General features: G+C 38.1%; 1 protein-coding gene across 1 annotated transcript; it reads left to right on the forward strand.

Annotated features, from left to right (window-relative positions):
* Positions 1-332: 332 nt before the first annotated feature.
* apolpp (apolipophorin) lies at positions 333-21,278 on the forward strand. Its single transcript, XM_066739961.1, has 25 exons — positions 333-465; positions 5,468-5,494; positions 5,950-6,134; positions 7,611-7,793; positions 8,272-12,849; positions 12,939-13,442; positions 13,575-13,990; positions 14,090-14,382; positions 14,455-14,649; positions 14,765-14,991; positions 15,082-15,574; positions 15,687-15,871; positions 15,964-16,184; positions 16,271-16,844; positions 16,953-17,197; positions 17,370-17,613; positions 17,747-17,983; positions 18,281-18,417; positions 18,508-18,662; positions 18,768-18,951; positions 19,085-19,229; positions 19,317-19,505; positions 19,687-19,932; positions 20,023-20,226; positions 20,480-21,278. Exons 1-25 carry the CDS (start codon positions 384-386, stop codon positions 20,483-20,485), a joined length of 10,155 nt encoding a protein of 3,384 aa, XP_066596058.1. The 5' UTR covers positions 333-383; the 3' UTR covers positions 20,486-21,278.
* Positions 21,279-27,742: the final 6,464 nt, after the last annotated feature.

A 27,742-nucleotide genomic window follows, 5' to 3' on the forward strand; every position in this document is an offset into this window, starting at 1 on the left:
TCTACAAAGTGAAGAGAATGGTTTGTTAAAGTAAAAAAAGGAAAAAGGTAGAAAAGTAGGATGGAAAAGTAGAGAATCTTGGATAGTCTTATTCAGTGGTGGATTTGAAGAGAAGAAGGAAAGTAGGGGAGGGAGAGGAGGAGGAGGAGGAGATAAAAATTGTAATGTGTATCGAATTAGATGCATAAGGAGAATCCGTGTCCACCTCCAGGCTGACCAGGCAGGCTCCAGTGGCATGAAAAGGGAGTTGAGCGTAATAGTGGGGGGTGGGGAAAAGAAGATAAAAGGCCAGAGGGAGGAAAGCGATTATGCTCTTGTGGTTTTCTCTTCTGATCGATTGCGTGAGAGTGCCCAAACACATTCTGGAGACACTTTAACGAGCAATGGGACATGTTCGTGGCCTTAGCCGGGGCCTCCTCTTAGGCTACCTTCTTCTTACTTTCTTTATTCTTTACTCCAGTGCAAGTAAGTACCAGCCGCCATTTTCTTTCTTCACCAACGTTCCTCCTTTACACATTTCTCATCTCTTCCGTTCTCTCTCTCTCTCTCTCTCTCTCTTGCGTTTATTGAAATGTTAAAAACATGAAAAATAAGGTGCATAACGAGTAAGAGAGACTCATCCCGAAGCACCGAAGCATATTTTCAATCCATGTAGAGTCGTAGAGAAAGACGGTTGTTTATAAATTATATATATAGCATGGAAAAGCCAGTGAAAATGACGAGACCCCTTATGCACCATCTCGATCTGAAAAGAATAAGTGGTAAAAGAATTGTGTATTAATTGGGAAGAACAAACAAATTTATAAAGCTCTTTTTGAGGTTAACTCCGCGGATATTTTGTTACATTGCCTAATCGTAATATTGTAACTCGGCCATTTATCATGATCGTAAAATAATCATTATCCAAATCTCTATTACTAAATAATATAATTATTATGAATTAAAAATCACCTAAATCTCCGACTGTGTGCGCTGCAGGATTGACGAGAGTTTTTTCTCAGCGAAGATTTCTCGAATTTTCCACCAAGTTTTACAATGAGAATCAGCTATTTGCATAGCTAGCTCGCTTTAATTGAGCAGAGCGATTATCAGGGGTTCAAATGTTCAAAGTCTCGCAGATTAAAGCTTACTTGCACACCAATCAACCAATGTATTTATAACATCTCCGTGACGCCCCTTGGCTAATTATAAATAGTTGTAAATTAATATTTCCTGACTGAAAAATTAGAAAGCGAAGAGAGAAAGGGTTGCGGGATAAAAATTTAATTTCATAATTATCTTAATCCTTTTCGTTGTGGTATAGCTACATTTTTCATCCGTTAAATACGTTATTCTGATCGAAGGATGGCGATTCAACTCGATAAAAAGGGCTAAAAACATGATCGTTTATCTTTAGTTTTAGAAGTGAGCTTCGAGCGGCGATACGCGCGAAGAGTACGAATAAAAATCTCAATTGAAAATTATTGAAATTCTTCGCTTGTCCGAGTCGAAATTGATTCTGTTAAATAAAATAATTTGTGGTTCAAGGACGTCCGTGATAATTAGCAAATCTCATTGATAATGAATGGATAAAAATTGAAACGATTATCGAAAATTAAGAGTGGGGATATAAGAAGGGGTGTAGCGGGGATAGAATAAAAAATCGAATCGATAGTGATGTAACTTACACGCTCTTCTTAGCTTTTTTAATTCTCTTATCGGGCAGGAAGATAAAGAAGACACGAGCACAAGTTCGATAAATAGTTTTCGGAACGTGTTAAACTTTATGTGAAATAAATGTTTATCGCTTTTCTACGGGGACAAATTATAGACCTTTTTTTTTCTCTTTTTCATTGGTGAAAAATATGTGGACTAAGAGCAGAGATTGGCTAGTTAGAAATTCTCTCGAGAAAAGCACCAATAATCCAATGATAATTGTTATGAAACACATCCCTAACAACGTTACACTCGATTTTAACACGATCTTTCAGTCATTTTGCTCTTAAGCATCACTCTTTGAGAATAATTCATTCATACTATAGATGTTTGTTTATCATAACAAATTTTTGGCATTTCTTCACTGGTGGCTATATTTTATGATTTTCTTTTTAACATTTTTTTGTTTATTTAATTAAACTGTATTTGATAATTGAAATTAAACCCCGAGAAGAAAAGAAGTCCGTTAAATCGAAGAAATGCTGTTCGAAACAAGTATGAGTGAAGAGACGGAACAAGCATAGAGAAATCGGTTATAGGGTATTAGGGTCCGTGTTATTACAATTGCTCATGGCTGCCTTCGACCCTATCCCTTCCCCCCTAGCTCACCAATCAATTCCACAATTGATAAATTGATATGTAGTCACCGCGGCAGCAAAATATACCTGAACCCTCTAACCCCTCGATGTCTTCGTAAATATTCAGATTTGAGTGTCAATAGGTACAATCTTGTAATGTAAACTTTCAAAAAAGCATTGTAAAGTAACGTGCGAATGATTCTTAAAGAAATAAGTTTTTACGAACAGTCTCGCGAGGTTATTTAATGGAATTTTCCTTGAATCCTCTTCGAGTTCCCTTTTCACACTTGCTCTCTTCCTTCCTCTTTTCCATTTGTATAGCTATTTACCCTTCTAACCCAACACCAATAATCATCGGTTTCAACTATAAAAAAGGTTATTTTCAAATTTTCCGACCAACTTCGCGACGTACTATTTTTGGGTCGATTATTGGTTACACTTAGAGAATTCAGGCCCGGTTCCGCAAGCCTTGTTTAAACTGGATTAAGTTAATTATATGCTATATGCTATGTGACATAAAATATAGCAAAATTAACTTAATCCAGTTTAAACAAGGCTTGTGGAACCAGGCCTCAAAAGTTGAGTGAGCGATCAGTGATTCTATCGCCTGATTGGTCAAACTTTCGCTTGAGGCCAATCAGATGAGAGAATCACTGATCGCTCACTCAACAGTTAACTGGGCAGAATGCACCCATTCTTGCAGAGAAAGAGTAACGGAGACAATTTGTGCATTAAATACGTCTAGCAAGCTGTTTTTCTTGTTGAAGAAATCGGTGCGGCTATGTCAAACTTGCAAGTAATGCGAAAATAGTGACATGTGCAGCTGGCCACGAAAAAACTCAAAGATTGACCTAACCTAGACCGAGATACTCCGCGCCCCGCGGTGATTCATTAAACATTCGATAAAACTGATTACATTCATTTTTCACATCTACTTCTGGACGTTCCGGATGTTTGCCACAATTTTCTAAGAAAACGAAAATGCAATGCGGTCAAATTTCTCTGCCTTTCTTTATCGCTTGCTAATTTTCACATCTATTAACTATCTCGTCATTGCGTAATTGATATGATTCGGTGGTTATAAGAACGATTTACAGTTATTACACACAAATGGCGACTTCCGGTGTTGTGAGAACTTATGAGATGAAAAATAATTAGCTGATACTCGAGAGAAGCATCACTTTGGTTGACAAGATAAAGAAATGCCACTGTGGGGTATATGTAGAGTGTAGCTCTCTATCCCAAAACTCTACGGTCCCCACCACAAATCAATTGTTGACGGTCAAACGAAAGAGGCAATGATTCTGCGAATAAGGTGGTAGACGCCAGCTTCAAGAAAATTACGGTGGTAGGTTGGAACAGATTCGACAGATTCCATTGGTAGAAACACATTGAAAAGAGAATTTTTTGTAGTTTGGAAAGCGGATCAGCGGATGACCAATTACTAATATTTTAATGGCAAAAGTGAGATAATGGATGTTTACTTTACGTGCTGACTCGTGCGCAATACGCTCGAGCGTAATATTTTTTACGAAGCCTATCTCAATTAATCAACAAAGTTCCATCAGCATGGGCAGAAAAATACAACAGCTCTTTCCCTCTTTTTCTCGATAAATCTTCTATTTCTGAAGCTCTTTTATTAAAGTTTATTAACTTAAGGAAAATCAATTTCAATTAATGTACTTAGGGTGAGGACCTTTCAGCTTATTAAGTTAATTTTGCTACATTATACGTCACGTGAAATATAGCAAAATTAACTTAATGAGCTCTTAATAATCTGAGAGGTCCTCGCCCTTAGCTATTATTACAATTTCTTTCTCTTTTCACTAATATTTGACAATAATACATAGGCGCCTGTGTAAGTATCTTTTTATCTTTAGCCCTGTTGGCCTGAGAAAAAAGTTCTTTAGAACACGCGTGTAGAGTTCAATGAAATGAGTTATCGACCTAACCCCTCTTCTCTCCAGATTGTAAGGAGCGTGACGTTGAGTTAAAAATGATGACTGTGACTCATGTTAGCATCGGAGGAATTGCTTCCTGCCCCTGCAATCGGATTAATAAGAATAGTGCCTCCTGGTACAATTCCCTTCGATAAGATTTGCTTGGACTTACTATATTAGTATTTCTATATAGCTGTCTTAACCTCAAAGACCAAAAGATTTATATGAAATCCATATATTTGTAAATCATTGACAAATCATTGTGGAACTACTGTGAAATAATACCACCGTTAAATAAAAGTATGATATTTACGAGATTTTAGTGAAGAATTCATCATTGTCGCATTGGTATACAGAAAATTGGAACTGTACTTTGATTTGTTTTTCTCTTAATGCTATATTGCGATTATTCATTGTTAATAGTTGGTCGTTCTTTCGGAAAAATATAATAATACTCTACTTATTGATAAACAATTGTCAACAATTAACAGGAAATAATGTCCCAAATGATTGTTCGCGTTTTCTTAGAATTTTGTTTCAATTAACCTTAATTATAAAGAAATATATTGAGGATATAAAGATATAACTAGGAAATGTCTACGTATTTCTTTTATTTTTTAACCCCCTTCATGCTGCCATTTTCTTGACATAAGATTAATCGGAACGGATTATCACTCTCATTTTTGTGTGGTTTATAATAAGAAGAATGTAATCGAAGAATTTGGTGCGACGAAAAGGAGATTATTATAGAGTTGCAGGAACGTTAAAATGTTCTACAATAGCCACAATCACGAGGAGTAACAAGTCCCACACGGACTCTCCAAGAGTCACAACAACCGATTACCAAGTTATCGGTCGACCTTACGGAGTTCACTCTCGGTAATAAATAAATGTATTTTTTCTCACTTTATCTCTACATAGAGAACGAGAGATTATGGCCAATACGGCGAGCTTAGCTCTCACTCTCAACCCTTTCTCTCAAGTTTTTCTCGACAAACACGTTTTCTTTCGCGCCAATCTGTCTTAAACCTAAGAGGGAGAAATGGGGAGAGGGAGAGGGGGGGGGGGGGGATGAAGAAAAGTAAACAAACCTCAACGCATCGGCAAGTCTATTCGAGAAAAATATCAGATAGAAACGGAGAGAAATTTTAACACCAATGCATCATACTATTTATAAAAATGTGACCATCTTTCTATCAATTGTTTATTGAATCAAGTGATAAACTATTGATATCTCTTTCTTCTTAATTTCAGACAAATGCACCACTGGCTGTCGAGGATGTGAGTAAACAAAGAGAGAATGACAAACATTCGAAATTAATTAATAATTTAGAATAATGTGTATACTCTCTATAATTATTTGCAACGAATGGAAAATTATTGCGGAAAATCACAAATGTCGTTCTACGGATTAGTGGATTTTTCGAATAATCTCCATTGTTACGACGTATCTGCGAGATTGCATTGTTTTTGCTTTGCACCCATTACAATATCTTTTCTCCTTTTCTAAAAATAATTTATAATTAGCAAGATGCAAATCAATTTCCTTCGGCTTTTTAAGTTTATAATTGCAGTTGTTGTTAAATCTTGCGGATTCTGAATTAACTGTGATATATATATATATATATATATATAAATTGTTGCTTCAACTCTCGCTAAAAACTTAAAAATATTAATATTTTCATCTAAATTTACGCGATCACTGCAATTATATTCGTTTATTCCTGATATTCCAGTACACACGGATAATGCATACAAAGAAGGAAGTACATACACTTACGACTTCGAAGGAAAAACTGTAACATACGTCTCCGATGCCCAAGGAGAGGCAACGCTCAAATTAGGCGCGACTGTCGAGTTGTCGGTAAATCCCGACTGTATTCGTCAGGTGAAGCTGAAAAATGTTCAGATAAACGGTGCGGTAAGTCAAAATATCCAATAATTAAAGATAGGATTTTATAAGCGAAAGTAAACTAATGTAATGTATTAACGAAGTTAAAATGAGGGACGATCTATCTTGGCTGTCGTTGATGCATTCAACAATTTTTAGGTTAAGGCTGCTCTTACCGATAATGGATAATAATCTGAAATAGTGTGATAAATGCTCAAATGTGGCAGATTGAACCTAGAAACGTTTTCTAAGACTCGAATTTATAAACCAAACTAAGCTCGAATTTCAGCTTAGAAATTACTTAAAACGAAGACCGAGCTTAGCACTGTATTGAAGGTTAAAGTGAGACAATTGATCTTAGCTAAGACCATGCTATACTTAAGTTTCGTTTATAAATTCGGGCCTAATTGTTTCTGACACACACACATACACAATGTGTTCTACATGTATGAGGAATCCAGCAGGAAATACAGTGAAATTGAATGAAGAAAAAAGGAAGACTTTAATATTACTCGGCCTTGTTATCACGAGTTATTGGCTAATCAGAAGACGAAATTCGCTATATAAAATCTATAAATATGACAAAACTGTTGTTGGAAGCTTGTTGAATTTCCTTAAGGTGATCTTGAAGCAAACTATCGCTCGCTACTGATAAATATTGATAAGGTGCTTTCATATCGCAACAAATTGAATAAATTAATATAAAGGATTTATTACGTATGTGTGTGGAGTAAATTATGGAAAAACGAGCTGACGAATTAATGCGATAAGCGTTATCACGTTGCATTGCGTAATTCCCTAGGAGAAAAGGCTAAAATTCACAGTCTGATCGACGAGAGTTTGCGAGATGACAAAGACATCCATTTTCACGCTTGAGCGATCACGGCGTTTGATAACGTTCCGAGCTCGTTATCTAAGGGTCGCGAGAAGCTTTGACAGCTTTGTCAGATAAGCGCGTGCAAAACACCAAAGCTTCTCTAGTGAAAATAAAAATTCTCTCTAACGGCTTCCAACCGGTTGTACCAAAATATTTCTCTGCACACTTATTTATCGTTTTAACGATACACGTGTTTATTAATTGTCTTAAAGTCGATATTTATGTCTGGAAAAATGCTCGAGTAAACTTTATAAACACTTTTCAAGAATTTTTATAATGAATACAGCTGACAGCCGGGGGGTTTATTTAGCGGTGACTGCTTTCAATGACGTTGCAGGGAATGATCGGTAAATTAACAACGAAAATTGAACCGTCCGGTGTCTGACACAAGCCACAGGGGAATAAAGAGATTAAATACCAAGTGGAGACCGAAGCAGCAATAATATTTTTAGAAGAAACAAGAAGATGGATCCTTCGGGAAGAATTTTGCAGAAATAAATTCATATTTGCATGATTATCGTGCATTTAGAAAAATGTTTTATGTATAGATTAATTGTAAAATGATACTTTTATTATAGTCTTTAAAATGCATGATGATTCGTTGAAATTAATTGGAAGGATTTTTCCAGGCTGTACCCGATGTCGAAGTTGAAAAGTACGCTTTGCAATTCAACTATCATCACGGACACGTGGACACCGAGGTCTGTGCCGAGCCTGGTGACACACAGACATCACTGAACATCAAGAGAGCAATAATTTCCCTCTTCCAATCTGCCATTCTCAATGAATCTGGCACAAGCACTCACCATGAGGTAATTTTGTTCCCGATTAAAAGGTTGATAGCCGCGAGCGATCAGCGGTGGACGTATGATATAGTCGCTTTGCTTCTAAGAAATCATATTTCATGGATCAATTCTACTGAATAATCGTCATATCGAAGGAGTTTCTATATAAAAGAAAAAAGGCTCTAAAATAGATTTTGCATATTCACTGAACTTAGCAAGAATTATGTAGGTATGCTCTTTGTAAAAACAGAATCTATCTCTATTGATTCTTTCCTAGAATATTTTCTTCATCCAGTTAATTATATATGTATGTGCTATTTTTAAATTTTGTAATGAAAGCAGTTGATTGAATTTTAAACATTTTTTATATAGATTGTTAAAGAAGAATAATTTTGAGTGGTAAATAAGTTTTATAGAGATTACTAGAAGATTCAATCGGATGAAAAAGAATATATGTAGTAAAAAAAATACCAAATGAAAAACTAATATATTTTTTTATTGACAGACTGACGTATTCGGTGTGTGCCCAACGGACTTCTCATTTACCAAAGAAGGAGAGATCCTTACTGTTCGGAAACAAAAGAATCTGGCTCACTGCTCCCACCGAGAAAATATCCAACCAGGACTGTTATCGGCCACTTACGATACCAGCTCGAATATCCAGTCGTCCCCGTTATTGGCATCGCAGCAGTACATCGAACAAACATTCAAGAGTGGAGTTCTCGAGAAAGCAACGTCGAAGGAATCCTACCGTTTCAGACCTTTCAGCAACGACGAGGCTGGAGCCAAGACCAATGTTGAGTCCACTTTGACCTTCAAGGGTGTAAAAGATGGCGCTTCAAAGTCTGGAGTTAGCTTGCCAAAGTCCTTGATCTTCGACGCACCACATCCAGTGACGAAATCCTCGGTGGACGCCATCAACAATGCTCTGAAGGCTGTCAGTGCCGAGGAGGTTGACGGTGTGAAGCCGAAGGCAGCTGAGAAATTCGCTCAACTTATCAAGGTCCTCCGAGTCAGCAACAAGAATGACATTCTATCCGTGTACCACAAGGTCCAAGCTGGCGCTGACTTCGACAAGGTCCGCGACAAGAACATCCTGCTGAGCGCCCTTTACCGTTGTGGAAGTGGAGAAGCTGCAGAGGTCGCCGCAGATCTTATTAAGAACAAGGAAATCACAGGGATCCAAGCTCTTCTCTATTATGCGAGTCTTATCTTCGTCCACCACGTTAATCTTCCATCCATAAGTGCTGTAACGTCTCTGCTGGACCAGCCTGATCTTCCCAGAGTTGGTTATCTTGGAATTGGACAGGTAATTGGCAAGTACTGCGAAGGACATCCTTGCGATGATGTAAAGGAAGTTAAGGAAGCTATTCACAAGATTCGTGAGAAAATTGGAAATGGTAAGGCTAAGACCAGGGAACAAGAGAACAAAGTTATCTCCGCCATCAAGGCTCTAGGCAACACCAGATTTTTGGATGATAGCACTATACAGAAATTGGCCAATATTGCAGCTGATAAAAATGTTAAAAACCGAGTGAGGGTCGCTGCCATTGAGAGTCTGCCTAGCAGGTGCTCCATGAAATGGAAGAATGTTCTTTCCAAGGTCCTTGGAGATCTCGAGGAAGACAGTGAAATTAGAATTAAGAGTTACCTGTCTTTGGTTGCTTGTGCCTGTCCCCATGTAGCCACAGTGGTTAAGGAAACTTTGGAAAAGGAGAAAATCAACCAAGTTGGATCCTTCATCATCAGTCATCTCAGGAACCTCAAATCTTCCACAGACCCAACCAAAGCAATAGCCCAACGCCATCTTTCTGGAATATACCTCAAAACCTACAAGTTCCCCGAAGACTTTAGAAAGTTCTCCTTCAACAATGAATTTTCATACAACATCGAAGGTCTTGGACTTGGCTCTTCGACCGAAAGTAACGTCATTTACAGTCAGGACAGCTTTGTCCCAAGATCTGTCAGTCTCAATCTGACCACAGAATTATTTGGAAGGTCCTTCAACTTTTTGGAACTCAACGGTCGTATAGAGAATCTTGACAGAGTGATCGAACGCTACCTTGGACCAAAGGGAGTCTTTGGTTCTGCCAAACCTGAAAAAATTGTCGAAGAAGGTGTGGGAAATGCTATAAAAGTTAACGAATACATCAAGCAGAAGGCGGAGGAGTTGAAGAGAGGCCGTAGAGAGGTTAAACAAGGTGAATTGGACAAATTCGCAAAGAACGTACACTTGAGGAATGGAGAGTTGGACCAACAATTGGACATTGATCTGTCGGTAAAGCTTTTTGGAGTGGAATTGGCTTATCTGAGCTATCAAGGCGACCACAGCAAATTGTCACCTAAGCAGATAATCGACAAGGTTTTCGACAGTATCGACCAGTCATTCAAGAAGGTCAAGAACTTTGATCACAATCTTCAAAACCATCTGCACTTCTTGGACGCTGAACTTGTATACCCAACTGGTCTAGGTTTATCGTTGTCTTTGGGCGTGACTGGTACCAGCGTAGTCAACCTGAAGACCAACGGAAAGTTGGACGTTTCTGGAATAATCAAGGACCCGGAGAACGGTGCTGCTCGTTTCGCAGTTGAACCCAGCGCATCCATCAAGGTCGGAGGAAGCGTGATCGTTCATGGTTTCGATGTTCAGTCTGGTGTCAAAGTAGGCATTACCCTGCACTCATCGACGTCCACGGATCTCTCTGTGAAGATGTTGAATGGAAAGGGCATTGATGTGAATTTCGGTATCCCCAAGAAGAAGCAGGAGATCATCGATGTCTCCAGCGAGGTCTTGTTGAGTTCTGGACCAAAAGGCGAGAAGTTTGTAGCACCTAAATTTGGAAAGGGAAATGAACATTCCGATTGCTTCGATCAGTTCTCCAGCTTATTGGGAGTCACCGTTTGTGGTGAGGTGAAGTATCCTTACGAGGACATTTCGTCCCTGCAGAAGAAGCCATTATTCCCATTGAGTGGACCATCGAAATTCTCTTTATCCGTAGAGAACAACGATGTGACCAGCTACCATTTCAAAGCTCATTACGACAGCCAGAACGATCCTCCTAAGCGTTTACTGGAGATCGTCCTTGAGACACCAAACAGCAAAACTAACAGACACGTGTCCTTTTTATTCGAAGCTGGTGTACAGCCTGACAAACACGTCAAGGTCGCCTTTGACTCGCCCATCAAGAAAGCTTCGGCCGAGGCCGTTTTAAAGACCACTGCACAGGAAAAGACATTCTCCGTCATTCTGATGAACGACCAGATGGAGTACTTTGCTCGCGTCGGTGTAATTGCCGATGGTAGCAAGTACAAGCCAATATTGGAGTACAAAGTCCCTGAGCACATTGAGAAGCTCGCTGGTTCCAAGAGTGTCAAGGGTGGTCAGCAGTACAATGTTGAAGGTACCGTTGATGTCACTGATCACAATGGAGGCAAAAAGGTGACCTTCAACAATGTCAACTTAATATCCAATGGGAAACCACTAGTTGGTATTGATGGAAATGTTGGATCTGCGCCACATCAAATATACATGGACCTAAAACTGTCCTATGGACCAGAAACTTTGTCCCTGAAACTTGATGGAAAGAAACTTGAAGACAGAAACTACGAAGCTTCCCTAGCTGCTGTGCCATCGAAAGATCCAAATATTGGCTTCAATGTTAATTTAAATTACAAGGACAGTCCTACAGGAGTAGATAGTAAAATAGTCTTCGTTCATGGTCCAGATCCAAAATCAGAGACAAACAGACTAACCATCGACAGCAAATTTGTAACCAAAACTACTCAACCTTTGGAAATCGTTAGGAAGATCAAGATTACTTATCCAGCTCAGAATTTTGTTGTTGACCTTGATGGCAAGGTTACAGGTAATTCTATAGATGGTGAGGCTAAGTTTAAGTACAATGACTTTAAACTAGGAACAGAGTTGTCTGGATCCATCAACAAACAGAAACAGGGAGACTACGAGGTGGAGTTTGAGGTTGAGGTGTTCGACAATAAATTGGAATTCGAAGCAAAGAGGACCATTCTGGGACCCCACAAGAACAGCTTCAAGAACAAGTTGGAGCTTACCCCTGGTGGCAAATACAGTGCTGATGCAGTAGTCACTTACGATGTCAAGCCTGGAAACGTGAATGTTCAAGTAGATGCTGACTTGAACTTGAATAAGCAGAAAGTGAAAGTCGACACTGCTTTGGAGGTAAATCCAGCCAAATTACACTCAAAGGCTCTGGTATCAGTGGACTCCACCCCCTACATTGACTTCAAATTGGACTCTCAAAGAGGAAAAACGCCCAATGGTAAATTGAGTTTGACATTGAAAGATCATCTCAAGGCTAGTGGAGACTTCAACTACGCAGCTGGCAAAGGTGATGCTCAATTGGTCATCGACATTCCAAAATTACCAAGGAAGATCACTGCAAAAGCAAATATTCAGGTCGTTGGTGGTAAACACAATGGTAACATCGAGCTTCTCCTCGATGGCGACAAATCTGGGAAGACCAAGAAGATTAAATACACGACATCGACTGACTTTGTGCACAATCCAGAACTTAAATCCATTGACTCCAAGAACGTACTGGATATCCTCTCTCATAATATTGAGTTTAATGTAAAGGGATCCCTCAAGGGTAAATCCATCCACGAGGGTGTCCTCACTGGAAACGCTGATGTCACCCTGCCAAATGGTAGATACATTACCTACAACGTCGACAGGAAGTCCGAGATTAATGACGGTAAGATCTTCGCCTCCATCAACACAGAGTTGGCGATTCACGAAAAGAAAGGTGGACCAGCCATTAAACTCACGCACACTGGCGTGGCCAAGGATTTCTCCAAGAAATTAGGCAGCTTCGACGTGCAGACCCATTGTTCATTCATCAATGTTGATAGCAAGAACTTCGACGTGTCTTTCAATGTCAAACATCTTGGAGACAAAAATACCAAGAGGGAAATTGGTGCTGGCTTCAAGGTCGGTGGTGCTTACGTACCTAAACCTGTAAACATTCAAGCTAACACTAAATTGGAGAAAGGTACCATTGAGGTGGAAGGTTCTGGATCACTTGGAGACGATGCTGCTCTTCAGGTGAGCATTATTTTATCATTTTCAATTTATATTAGATTTATTTGTAGTTAATGATATAACAGGGAATGACGATAAAATTAATTAAATAGGTTGGAGCTACTTACGTCCCAGGTAATCATGAAACAACTCCTTGCAAATTGGACGGTTTTGTCGACTTGAAGAAGATCCCAACTGAAAATCTGAAGAATCTGAAGTACGAGTTCCATACTACTCTCTTGCATACGGAGGATGGTTCGAAGATCGAGGGCAGCAGGGACGACACGATTACGTATAATGATGGAAAGAAGATCAAGGTCAACGAGAAATTGAAACATTCAGGATTGGCACATCCAGACCACAAGAGCGAGGGCTCTTACGAGTTGACAGTGACTTCTGAGAAAGGACCAATAAGCCTAAAGAGCAATTACAAGCATGATGGAACTGGAGAAGAGAAGAAACTTTCTGGTGCCTTCAATCTGCTGAATAATGACAAGGAGACCAGCTTCAATGGTGAAGTTTCCTTCACCAAGGACCTGAAGAACATTAAAGCTAGCGCCAAGATCGCCACTCCTCTAGAAAAACTTCGCAATATCGACCTTGAAGTCAAACACAAGGTAAGAATATACTATAATAATAGTTGATGAAAGCTATTGAATATTAACAATAATTATATACTGTGATAAAGGAGTGGATTAAAACGTGAAGGTTTAACGAATAATTAAATTTGTATCATTTTCGCTGTTCAGGAAGAAAAGGAGGGAACACTTTTCACAACTGAATCAGCAGTAACCATTGATGGAAAGAAATACACTGCTTGGAGGGAATTCCAGCTCGATGCCCTGAAGAGCAGCTACCATTTGATCTATACTTGCCCGAAAGGAAAAACAGAACTGATCAGCAAAGTCGAGAAACTTGGCGATCACCACACGTACAACGAACTTTCACTCGTTACACCTGATCATTTTATCAAATCCGATCTCCGCTTGAACCTTCAAAACCTCGATGAGTTCCTGATTAACCTGAACTTCGACAGCAACTTGGTGAAGAAGGGTAAAATTCACGCTGAAATTGCCAACAAACCTCAGAAGCCAGGATCCGGCAAATCTGGAAGATCCATTGTCGTCACTGTCACTAGTGATGGCAAGAATCTCGTAACTGGAAGGTATAAATAACGCGATAGTCGAAATAATAACATGATTGCATTATCCAAGACTCAATGTGAATCATGGATAAAATTTGTAAAAATGTAAATTTTTTGCAGCACGAGCTACAAAAAGAAGGACGAAGATGGCAAGATTGTGGTTGAAGGTAATGGAAGCGTGAAAATCGGCGAGAATACTAGGAGTTCTTCCTTTAAATACACAAGGCAGCAGCTGACACGCGATGTGGACGGTGAGACCGGTGTTGTTGTTTTATTGAACGCCAATTTCGGTCCATCTGCTGTAGTGGGTGAATGGAAACTCACCAATAAGGAGTTCCATGTGTTTAACAGTTTCTGTGAACAGAACAAGGATTGTGCACACTTGAAGATCCAAGCTATCCAGGACACCGATAGTAAGTTAATTTACAAATGATTTCATGTATAAATAACCGTATAAATGCTCAAATTAATCTGTTTTATTTTAGACAAGAGCTATTATAAATCTGACAAGACTGTCGAGTTGAACCTGAAGAAATTCAGTGTTCCAGTAGAGTTTGGTCTAAAGAGTAACACTGAGATCAAAGATTTCAAACTTGATCATACCGCCAGCTTGTATCTTCACTCTTCCAAGGACAAATCTGAGTACAGTTATCAGTTCTACATTCATCCTAAGGAAGCAGGTATAGTAAATTTTTCTATTAATTTTCCTGTGCATAAGTTACAAATTATTCCTTATAATAAGCCAGTGGTAAATGAGAATTGATTACATTTCTTATTTAAAATTCGATTTTTTAGCCTCTATTTTGACCCTGCCAACTCGTGAAATGGCTTTGATCGCCACTTACGATGCTCCAAAGACAAAGAAGACAGGTGCTTTCAGATTTGACATCTCACACTATCTTGACAGGAAGAATAAACCATCTGATAAGACTGGAGTATCTCTGACTGGCGATTTGAATATTGAGAAAACTAGTGGATCCATCAACAGCGAGCTTAAATTCACGTATCCACAACAGCCAAAGGTAATTAATTAATATGATTAATCAAAATTTTTTTTTACTGTGATAATCTTCATAAAGATAAAAATTTTTCATGAAAATTTACTTATTTAGGATCTGACTGTAAACGGAAGACTGCATTATGGTGGCGAGCATTTGTTGGACGCCAATTTGGATATCGATTTGTTTGCCAAAAAGTCCCAAAAGATCTCAGCTTTGATTAAACTCCAGCGTCAACAAATTCCAAACGGTTATAATTTGACCAACCACGTTGAGATTAACAGCAAAGGTCAACAACTCAAGGTCGATCTGAAGAATCACCTTGCAGCAGCTACCGACGCTTTTGGCCTTGGATCAATTCTTTCTTATCAGGACAACAATCAGAAGCAAAAAACCGTTGGCGGTTTGTTGGCTGTAAATCTGAAGCAGGCTAGTCTCGTAGTCTTTGTTCCTGGCAAGGAATTGATAAGAGCCGATGCTAAGATAGATATCAGCAAAGGTCACCAGAAGGTCGACGGAGAAATCGCCATCTTGAACAACAAACCACTCGTTCTTAATGTCGAGTCTAATGATCTTAAAGACTCCAAATTTACCCTCTACAAAAAAGGTTTGTTAATTATTCTGTTTACATCTATCAATTGCCCCCCTAAAGAAGAAAAAAAAATTATTAATAACTATATATTAACGGAGAATTCACGATTTCTTGTCAATATTTCTAGACACTCCAAATGATAAGCTAACTGGAAGCAGCAAATTCGTATTGGGACAATTGGCAGAGATTCATGCTGATGCCTACAAAGGTGGTGCCAAACAGCATCTCTTCAGCGTTACAGTTAACCTTGACGAAGAGAAATTCTTGAAACCAGACTTCAGCTACGAGAAGGAAAACATCGTTAAAGTTGGTGTAAGTAGAAAAAATTATTTTAATAATTTCCTACAATCACATGGAGAATTATCACCTTGATCACGATATATAAATTGGATTTCTTTATGCAGGGACACTTAAAGGATAACCTCATCCAAGTCTTGAAACAGCTGAAGGAAGTCAGCGAGAAAGTCAGTGACGGCGTAGCTGATGATTTCAAGGGTCTCTTGGAGCATCTGAAGAAGGCCCAACCAAACGTAAAGCCACTTTTGGATTACTACCAAACCGAACGTGACAAGCTGAAGAAGGAATTGGAATCAGACCCAACTGTTGAAGAAATCGAAGCTAAATTGTAACTATACTTTAATCTTCAGTTACTTGTATAAAATTTTTAAGACAATATTTTCTCTTTATAATTTTTTTATAAAAATTTTACAGGAAGAAGGCACTTGGTGGTCCAATCGCAGCAGTCACCGAGACCTTGAAGAACATCTCTGAGAAATTGCAGAAACTGCAGAAACAGTACGAAGAACTTGTCGCAAAAGTAACCGAAGCTTTCAAGAATGTCTATCCACAGGTGAAAGAGTCCTGTAATAAGATTCACAATGCAGCAGTGGAAGTTGCTGATTCCGTCTTAAAATTGGCGGGAGTATATGTCAGAGCAGTTTTGGATATCATCAGCGAACATGAAAAGGATATCAAAGAATTGGCAAAGATCGCATCTGAGCTTACACAGGACATTGGCAAGATTCTATTCAAGGGAGTCCATCAGCTGAAACACGACGTCGAAGGTTTCGTTACGAACTTGGTTAAAGAGGTGAAATCCCTACCGATCTATGAACTCCTTAAGGAGAAATATGCCGAGGTTAAGAACTTCCAAATACCAGAAACTGTCGTCACTTCAATTGAAGATCTGTGCAAGGCCATCACACCTGTCTTACCTACCGTAGAGCTTCGTGAGCTCTTCTCTTCCGCTTACGAATACTTCATCAAGCTCGTCAAACACGAAAAGGTTCAGTTCTTATTTAATTTGGTCGTCTCGAAATATTCATTGAAATGTAAATTCTAAAATTGGATTTCTTCCCTATGAGAAAATGTTATTAATACTGCGAATTTACAGGTCGACGATGGAAAGGAGATCAAGAAGATTTACACGAACTTTATCGCTGCATTCCGGTCGGTCGTGAATCTTTTGCAATCCCAGGTGACCTTCGACAATGTCATCAAGCTAATTGACGCCAGAGTTCCAACAGATTTAAGCCTCCTCGTCGAGCTCACTGGTGTGAAGTCTCTCAAGGTTTCCATCATCAATCTTATCCTCAATAACGAATTGCCAAGGCCATTGGACATCTACCACACCTACAGGTATTTTATCTGTTCATTTCCATACGCAATATAATATTTAAATTGTCTTATTTTTAAAAATCAATTCCAATTGAATCAATGCGAATATCTCAAGCCAAAATATATTTAGTCCTAGATTAGAAAACGTACCGAATTAACAATTGATGGGTTTGCTTTCAATTATTTTTCAAAGACCACCACTAAATCCACTGGACGTTATTCCACCGTTCAGCAAGACTGGAACTGTGACCGATGGCGGACAAATCTTCACTTTCGACGGCCGTCATTTTACACTTTCTGGCACTTGCGATTACATTTTGGCCCAGGACTTCCAAGATGGAAACTTCTCAGTAGTAGCCAACTTCAACGGCAACAGCCTCATGAGCATCACGCTCACCGAAAATAAGGAGAGCATCACCATAAAGAACAATGGAAACGTACGTGATCTTTATTTTATACTTAATTTTTTAAATTTCTCCTTATTATTAGTGAAACTTTTTATTGTTTTGTTTAACTTTGAATTAAATTGATCGTAAAGTACAATTGTCTCATCATTATTTATTGGTGCAGCTGCAAGTGAATGGAAAACCAGGCGATTATCCTGCAAACACGAAGAATCTTCAAGCATTCTTGGTAAAACCATTGGCAAATATTAAATCCAACTACGGAATCCACGTAAGGTGCAATGACAAAGCTCCGTTGATTTGTACCGTGACCGTTTCCGGTTTCTACCTTGGAAAATTACGCGGTCTTCTTGGTGACGGAAACAACGAACCATATGATGACTTTACTCTTCCTTCTGGAAAGGTACTAGTGAAATTATTATTATTTCACAATGTTTGATCAAATTTTCTTTTACTACCTGTCATTTATATACATATTTTTCTAACCTTTCAATAATTATTTTCATTCCATTGTTCAAATCTCATTTTAACGTTTGTTCTTTCTCGCTCCATTATTACAGTTGTTTTAATTAATTTCTGATAATAATTGCTTCACTCTTCTTAGAATTATAATTAAACTGCTTAGTCTCATCTGGTTTGCAAAATTTATTGAGTAAATTTGGTAAATTATAGCTAGAATAAAATTTATTTATTTAATTAGGTTGCATCCTCCGAAACCGAATTCGCAAATGCTTATAAATTGAAGGCTGACTGTCCAGCTGCAGTGGCCACTGAACATCGTGAAAAGGCACGCGTGCCAATTTGTACCGAATATTTCTCATCCAGCAGTCCACTTAGGTAATTATTTTTAATAGAATTATATAAGGGCTTAAAAGGAACATACAAATTAATATGAAAATGCTGATAATGATATTTTGTGTTCGTTAGTTCTTGCTTCAACTACGTCAATGCCGAACATTATCGCGAAGCTTGCGACGCCATTGTTGGTGACGGTAACGCTAAAGGTGCTTGCACAATGGCTTATGCCTACTACGGAGCTTGCAAGAGAGAACGAGTCTTTGTTTCCGTTCCTAAAGCATGTTGTGAGTAACCATAAAAGGATTCCTCGTGGAAAAATTATTATCCATCAAAAATGCTCATTAAAAATGTGTTTAATTGGAAATTTAATAAAATTTGAACTTTTGCAGCTTCCTGCGAAGTTGGTGGAAAACAAATCGAGCTTGGCGACTCTTTCAGCGTAAAGGTCCCCAAGAAAGAAGCTGATGTCATCATCGTTGTCGAACAAGCTACGAAAAACGAGAAGATCGTGAACGAGTTCGTTCTTCCCTTCATCAACGACCTCAGAAGTGAATTAAAACAGCAGGGTATAACGTAAGTAACTTTGAATTAAGAATTTCTAGTCGCATTTTATTTACTAAACGAGATTGAGTTAAGTAAAATTAAAGTTATTTATTAAACTCAAAGAGCTTAAGCAGAATATTAATATTTTTACAAATTTTAATAGCGATGTCTTCGTCGGTCTGATCGGCTATGGAGATGAACTGGATTGGCCACAACATTACACTTCCGGTGGATCCCTTAACATCCAAGGTGATACTCCCATTAAGAACATGAAATACGAAGAGTTGGAGCCACTCGTTACTGCTCAGGTTGGTCAGAGGATTCTGCACTTAACAAACTTTAAAGTATCGTGCTTTCTGCAATACTCAATGATATATTGTATTGTTTGCTTTCAGGAAGCTAAAGAAGGCTCGATTGAGAAAAAGTTGACTTATATTGGACAAAGATTGGATGTTGAATTGGGCACGATGTCGCTTACCGATGCTTATGTCGAGGCTATCAACTACAAATTTAGGCCAGGAGCAGCCAAGGCAGTCATTGGCATCGCCGCTGGTCCATGCGAAAAGAGTCCTTACCCACTATCGGTAAGCGTGTTTTATTAATTTCTTGTAAAAAGAGATACATTCGTAAAATGTCACCTCAAAGAGAATATTAATTTAAATGACGAGGTTCGAACGATTATTATAAAATAGTACTCAATTAACTTGTTTACAGTGAAATTTCTCTGAAAATAAAAGTGTATTAACCTCAATTGATTTATTACAGCTACAGCACTTGAGAATACTCTTTGGTCAAAAGATGTACAGAGACTTGGGCCTGACTTACTACCATATGTACTTCCCTGGTGACTTAAATGTTTCCGGTAAGCCTCAGAAGAATATCGTCGGCTACGATCAGAAGAGTGCATACACTTTTGCCGATAGCAAGAAGAAGCCGCTAGAGGGCAACAGCGACACGAAGAACAATCTGGTACCGCAAAATAAAGATGTCTGTGGAGAATTTGCCATTGCTGTAAGCTCCTCTTAAATTTTCTTCCGATTAACTTAAGATCATTGAAACCTACATTTTAATTTATCTTACTCTCTTTTGCTTCTGATACAGTCTGGCGGTGCCGCATTCAGCTCTGACAACTTCCTGGATGCTAAGGCCAATCAGAAGAAGCAATTCGCAACAGTCGCAGCAAGAAAAGTCAGCGATCGTTTAGTTGACGTTGAGATCGAGCAAGATTGTACCTGTGTCCAGCATAAGGGTATCGGAGCTCGTCCAAGTTGTAAAATTACTAGCCGAAAGGTTAAAAGCGAGACGGTAAGTTTACATTTTCTGTTAGTATTATTATTAGCAGTATTATTACTGTTGGTATTATTGATATGCGTTTGTCAAATATAGTGCATCGCATCTAATTCATATCAAGTTTAAGTAATCTAAGCTATATCAATCATATTAACCAAACATTTGACCTTATGCAATTAGCATTTTTTTTCTTATGATTATATTAATACGAAAAATAACATGACTAAAAGCTCGTTAATTTAGATTATGTTTTCTATTTCTGTTACAGAACTAAGGAGTGAAAATAAAATCCATTGTGATTGTGAGAATTAACTATCAATGCATTTCTTTACACCAGCTCGAATTAATATTAATTAGAACGATCGATTAAGTTACTCAATTTTTCTCTATTTCCGTTTCTTTATTTTTTAATAATAAACAAAAACTTTATCACGACTTCTGTTTCGAGTTGTTACAATATGGACAGTATTTATTTTTAGAAAAAAGATTGAGTAAACATTGTACACCGTGGTCGCTCAATTATTGTCAGATGGGGAATAGCGAAAGCACAGGTGTCAACTGCACAATTAAAATTCCTTTATCACTTTCCTTATTAATGTTTGAAGATTTTTAATCGTCAATTACATTTATAATTAAAGGCTGGACTTGGAAATGGTGCAGAACTTTTAGTCTCAAAATTTGTCTAATTTAGTCGCGGGTTTTGCACTGGCAATATTTTAGCAGAACCACTCTGTACATGTGTACATGTATACAGAAAACAATTAAAATGAAAGCTTTTCATTTCCCTCCTTATTCTATTATTATTATTATCCTTTGTTTTCTTTTCCATCTTTCACTATTCGGTTGGTGCTATTGATTTTTAATTACATTATTAATTGTATTTAGTTTAGCTGTGTACCTGTCAGCATAGTGCACTACGTATTAAATAAACGTCGAAGTATATTAATTAATCCATTGAATTTTAATTATAAGATGTAAGAAATTTACTATATGGGTAAACCGTGACATTTGACCAAAATCGATATGTGAGGGAGCATGAATTCTTAATAATAAATATTGAGATTTTATTTTTTGCTGTTTATTATTATATTATATTTGTACAATCCATTTATATTTATATTTCGTATCCTTGGACGCTGTAATAAGGATACAAAGTCAAAGGCATTTCGCACGGAAGATAAGGAGAATTACAGGGGAGGGAGCATAATTCGTAAAGTTAGTGAAAAATAGGTAGGGTAGAGAAGGGCATTGGCGACTCGCAGTTGGGTCGGTAGCTTGGATGAAATATCGTATGACTTTTTGACGTGCTTTTAACGGATTGAGCCGAAAATGGCTCCCTGCCTTCGACATGTCCGCGAGAATCTATATTCTGGCAAGGACAATATGAACGGTCGAATAGGCTTGGGGGGAAGGATATATAATCCTACAATCCCCCCCCCCCCCCCCTCCCCATCTCCACCCTACCCGAGTACCCGACCATCCACCACGATCCATATCGCAACCCTTCAACACCGGGGTAAATTTTTTTTTCACTTTCCGCTTCAACGCTGATTCGGCGAAACGGTCAAGCGATGTCCGAGAGGGTTCACGGAAAATAATGTCCACGATTCATTTTTTCCAAACACCCAGCATGAAATGGGGAACACTGCAAGAGATTCGATCCGACAAAAAAAAAGTTGACGCAGATTTAGGTCCTACGTAAAGTTAGCCGCTCAACTGTCCACATATTATTATGGAAGAGGCATATTTTTGACCGAACAGAAACAGAAGAGAGCTCAGTGCCTCAGATATATTTTTTGTCCTAGTATATTATTTAATTAAAGTATTTCTCGTTAATAAATGTATATGCATAATTGGGACGATTTTTTGAACGTCGATGGAACAAATCGACTATCGTAGAGACTATCATCACAAAGACGGTATATAATTTATCTTTTTCATCCACCAGATCTACCTGTGATAAACGTATGAGATAAATTCCCAATTTCCCAACCTCTTTCAATCCAACTGAACCTGACCAATGGGTTTTGTAAAGGTACAGAATATTGTCTAGAGATGGCGCCACCTGCACCTCATTACACTGATTCCGCATGCAATTCTTACAATTGATTTAGTAATAAATCATAAGGATATATTGGCAGAAAATGTGCTAAATACAATATAGCCGCTTAAATATAAGCTTTTCTGAGAAAATAATGAATTAAGTCGGGAAAAGGGTCGGCTGAGATTAGCTCGAAAGACTCTCTTGCTGAAATAGGGATTGGGGAGAGTGTAGTGGCTGACGTGGCTGTGGGCCACAAGCTTGTGGTTTGAGATAATGGGGATTTAATTTGTGTAAATAGCCTCTTGTAGCCTCCAGGCAAAACATCCGATAAATGGTTGGTAAACTCATAAGTCGCTGGATCAACACACAATTACACCAAACAAAGTGAAAATGTAGAAAAACAGCCGTAAGCAAGGTATACACGAAACAACACTTTGAAAGAAATTGCACAATACCATTGCCGTATACTGTTGTATACTATAGTCAGAAGTTTAGAGCGTGTACATAAACAGAGAATCGATAAACAATTACATCGAACCAAATACTTCATACGAATGCATTAGATTGTTGCGTATAATAATAATAGTAACATAATCAATAAAAAAAGATATGCTATTATGTTTAAGAAAAGAAACACGTTTGGGAAATGTCACAAAAACATTATAAAAAAGGAGCTTCGTTAGTATGTCCCATACAGATAAAGCCGACCTACGTGTGTTACGTTGGAGTGAAAATTAGCTACACATGTACGTGAAAGATAATCAAAATCTGATGTGAAGTAGTTGTAAAAGAATAGCGGAACAGGATAACAGTTAAATCGATTGGAAAGCAAAGTCCTACATTGTATTTTGGAGACAGATTAATAACATAGTAACTCGATTCGTTTCGGTGAAATTGGGGTGGAGGAATAATAGTCTAGAGGAAGAATAGGCAGAGAGAAATTCTCGAGTTTCGAAGCAGCGAATTCAATATATCTGAAAAGTGTCCGAGACTTGGGCAGGTAAGGCTCGCGTAATCTATACTTGTTAACATGTACAAATGCCAAACTCCCTAAGTGTCTTTGCATTGAGAGAAGGAAAGGAGGTCCTGGAATTGTTCGAGGGCCTCCATTAGATTGTATGCTTCATTGTATTTGCTAACATTGCGGTAATCACGTGACACTTCAACTGTAGCAGATCTCTGAGATCAGATTAGATACGGAGTGTTGCCTGTTAAATGAACAGCGAAATTGGAGGGAAAGGGAGGGGCTCTTCCCAAACAGAAATCCTAGACGACTTTCACTAATTCTTTATAAATCGCTGAAGCATTTTATTTTCACGAAGAAAAAAAGATCCCTTAATAGCGAAGAATATCCTTGGTAAATACGGTAAATACTAAGAAGATGAGTATAGTGAGGAAATCTGGATATAATTGGTAGCTTCCTGGTATTTATAAAGGTTATGTTTAGATTGTTGTTATGTCAAACGCTTTGTAATCTGACGAACAATCAAAATAATGGAACTGTATGTTTACTCTTTTGAACAGAGAAGAAAAAAATGTTGGTGAAACTGGTCGGTGTAATAATATAAATCAACAGTAAATGCAGTTTTCACCCCCTTAACTTCTGTGGCTTTCACAACTACACTCTTCCGATTTTCGCTCTTTTGTTTCTCGCCCTCTCTTTTCCCTCGGCTGGTTTTTTTTTCAGCTCACTTCTGACCCCTGTTAGCCCCCCTCGTTCTCTCAGAATGATAGCGTTTAATGGATACGCCCGTACCTTTCCTCTAACAATCGCAAAGAGTTAGCAGAAACACTTGTACACGATATTCTGAACACGTTGATGCGAGAAGTCATGTGAAAAATCGCTGAAACGTTACGTAAAACCTTCTATGGCTTACAAATAGCTCTCCGAGCGAAAGGACCGTAACCTCAAAATACGAAAAAGTTTCGAAGCAAAAAGTTGCCATTTTGAAAGATATGAGAAATAAATTGATTCGACAATAGCCCGAGAATGGCGCTGTGGTGGGAAAAGGAAAGGAACTGAAAGGAAGAAGAGCAAAGAAAGAAATGGTGCAGACAACTTTTGGTAGCAGTCAATATGGCGGCTGCAGAAGCAAATAAAAGGGTGAGATAAATTAATAAGTGATTTGATGGAATAGACAGGGCGAACTGGATTGGTGGAGGACGATATTATATAGATTTAAGTGCAGCATTGGTACGCACCAGTGTTGGTATTTATCACTATGTACCTTTTTTACTCTCGCGCATATCAGCCACTCAATGTGAGAACGCGTTCGATGATGGATAAATCAATAAACCAATACGAATACTGCCGGTACATATGTGGCTGCTATTGAAGTAACCTGCGGCTTATCTACAGCCAGGCGTGTACGTATAATACAACGACCTATTTAATACATATATACATGTATATATCATATGCTTCACCACCGTATTAATTGCTTCTTTAATTAATATCCAAAATTCCTTCGTCAAACTCCATACAGCAAATTTCGAAAGAATTTCAATCAATTATATTAATCTTATTGATTTTCTACAAATGTCTACGATATTTGTAATATCTTTAAAATCTTCCGTAGCTTCCGGCTTTTTATCGTAGTTTTAAGTAAAAACCTAACCTACAATATGAAAATGTAGTTTTAAATGCAAACACTCGTGCAGCGTGTGGTAATTTCGTTAGCATTTGTAGAGTTATCAATATTGATTGGTCAGTGGTTGTTTCGGGATTAAAAACGATGATGGACAGGTGAAAAAAGTGAACATTCAAACTGATACATAGAACGCGTGTCATATTAGCGTGTCCATTTGAAAAATTGATGCTCAGAGGTGCTCAACGTATCACAAGAGCCTATGGTTTATACGGAAATTTCATTTTCCAATTTTTTCCTGATACGTCAAAAATATCAACCACGTTCCCGCGTGTTTGATTTTCAGCTCTTATTCAACGATATAAAATCCGAGTTTGGTCAAATGTCTCCACGAGAAAATCATGGCGTTGTGCGCCATGAAGTTTAACTGTTGAGAGAAGAGTAGTGGTGTGTGTATAAAAAGGGACAAAAATGCATTACGAAAAGTTTTCAGTGAATTAAATTTCAATTCTGTAGGAGACTCGTCATTGAACAAAGAATCTGGATGTAATTCCATTGTACTTTTTCATGCGCGCGCACAAACGTGAAGCGTGTTTCAAGTGAGGGGTGGGGAGAGAGAGAGAGTGAGAGAGAAGTAGTGGAAGAAAAAGAGAGAAAGAAGCACTCAAATGAAAAACTCATACAGTGAAATAATCAAAGACAGAGGAGATACCGGGGTAAAATTATAATACCTACAATGGCTTTATTCTATTCTCATTGCGGGTAAATAACATCTGTACATTAGATCACTATAAAATCGGTTGCCATTACAAAGCTACAATGGGGTTTCCTCCCTATTCAGAGTCTTATTGTAAGTTGGAATCAAAGGTTTGTTGTCGTGCTGACTGGTGGTGAGCAGAGTGTTTTAGCGCGCGTTTAGTATACTATACTATAATACTATATACGTTAACCTCTCTGTATTGAGAGTGATATAGCGCGAATGGTGATGTAGTGGTAGTGGTCTCTCCATCTTTCTCGGTGGGCTCGGTAGGTGTCGTAAAATCTTCGGGCGTTCTATTACACTGGCAAACGTACAACTTTGAAAAAACTAAATATTTTTCTAAATTCAAATTTATAATGTTTTTCTAATTTAAATAATTAATTACAATAAATAATAAAAATATAGTTATTGAAAAAATAACGTAAAGTTTAGTGGAGAGTAGGGAAACAGTGTCAAATGTTGTATTAATTGGCATTATTTTTTTAGGGAAAGCACGAATGATGACTAATACGTAAGATAATCTGAAAAAAGGGACTAATGCAAGAGGAGAAGAACTCGTGGAGAAATTTGTCAGGGAGGGCCAAGGACACGATGGATCGAGGAAAGAATGGAGGTAGTGTGGAAAGAGATTTGCGGTGAAGACATGTTCCATGGTTCGACGAGGGCGCTGTGAACCTTGAGGGAAAAAATGAAAGAAATGTTAGAAGGTGAGAAAGGCTTTTCGTCCTGTTCGTCCTGTTCGTAACGAGAGCCTTTATAATTTGGAGGAAGGACGAACAATAAGAGATTGTCAACAATTAAGGAAATTGATATATTTAGCAAACTGCGCGGTGTAATTGATGTGGCGAGGTGAGACAGACAAACTAACGAAGTTAGCGAACCTCTATCAAGAGGGAAAAATGTAACAGCTAAGAAAGCAAATGTTAAGAAGCTTGTTTTACTTCATAGAGAGATGGGGAAAAGGTGAAAAAGTCAAGAAGAAGTGAGTGGGAGAATAGAAATTTTAAAAGAAAAATCTAGGAAAAAGAAGCAAAGGGTTAAAGTAAGAATTAAATGTAAAGTATATGTGGATGGGGTGATGAAAAAATGAGAGAAAAGTTGGATGAATGAAGAAGGATAGGAAAGGGGGGAGGGGTAGATTTTGGTTGGCAGTGGGTGTAACGTGGACAAGGAGTATGATGGAGGGTTACTAAAGCAAAGAAAGGTATAAAGAACGATGGAGAATGGAGAAAAGAAGTGTGCTTCTCGGTAGTGAAGGCTGAATCGAGCAAAGGAAGCAAGTAGGCTTAAAAACAGTTGGTCGAAACAAAAGGCAGAACGTGGAAGAAACGTTCTGAGCATCGGCCATTGTGCCTATTATTAAAAGGAGTTTCGAAGAAAAAAAAGGGTAATGTGTTGTATTGGTACGTTACCGTCGATGCTACTCCAGCTTGACCAACTTTGCCAGTTTTCCACCATGTACAATTATTTGCACGAAAATGCCAACAATCCATACATGTCTCGCTAGAGCATTGTTTATTTTGGAGAGTAAACAGACATTGCTGAGAAGCTTTTCTCAATCTATCCTCGTTCGTCTTTGTAATAACTCAACACGGTACAGTCTGTACAATACCTTGTTATAAACAAATTAAAGTTTCAATGAAAGTTTTACAGTTAGTAAATATAACAAATGCTATAAAAAATCTGGTATAAGCTATAATTATTGGTACACTTGAATATTTTACATTTGCACAGTGTTGTGCAATAGAAAGGATTATTTTAGCTATGTAACAATAAAATATGAATACAATGTTATAGTAATAGTAAAAGGAGGGAGAATATCACGATAGAGCAATAAAGAAATTATAGTTGGCTGATAGCAATTGGAACAGAAAATGGAGGCACAGCTAGCATAAAGATGCTACTAGATACGAGTGAGCCAGCAAAGGATCCGATAGCATATACAAAATCGTATATTCTCAAGCAATACAAGTGTGGTATACCTAAACTCAATACCAGTGAGAAGGATCTTGCATGAGAGAGATCGGAATGGTAGGGGATTCGGCAGCAACAAGGGATACCACTAAAGGATTCCATACCAATACAGAATAAACCAGGAAAGTCTTCCAATGGAGCTTGAAAAGGATGGCAGTACTGAAA

This window comes from Prorops nasuta, unplaced genomic scaffold, assembly GCF_024137725.1.
Source record: "Prorops nasuta isolate Cenicafe-Biocafe unplaced genomic scaffold, Cenicafe_Pnas_1.2 PNAS00022, whole genome shotgun sequence".
Taxonomy (NCBI): Eukaryota; Metazoa; Arthropoda; class Insecta; order Hymenoptera; family Bethylidae; genus Prorops; species Prorops nasuta.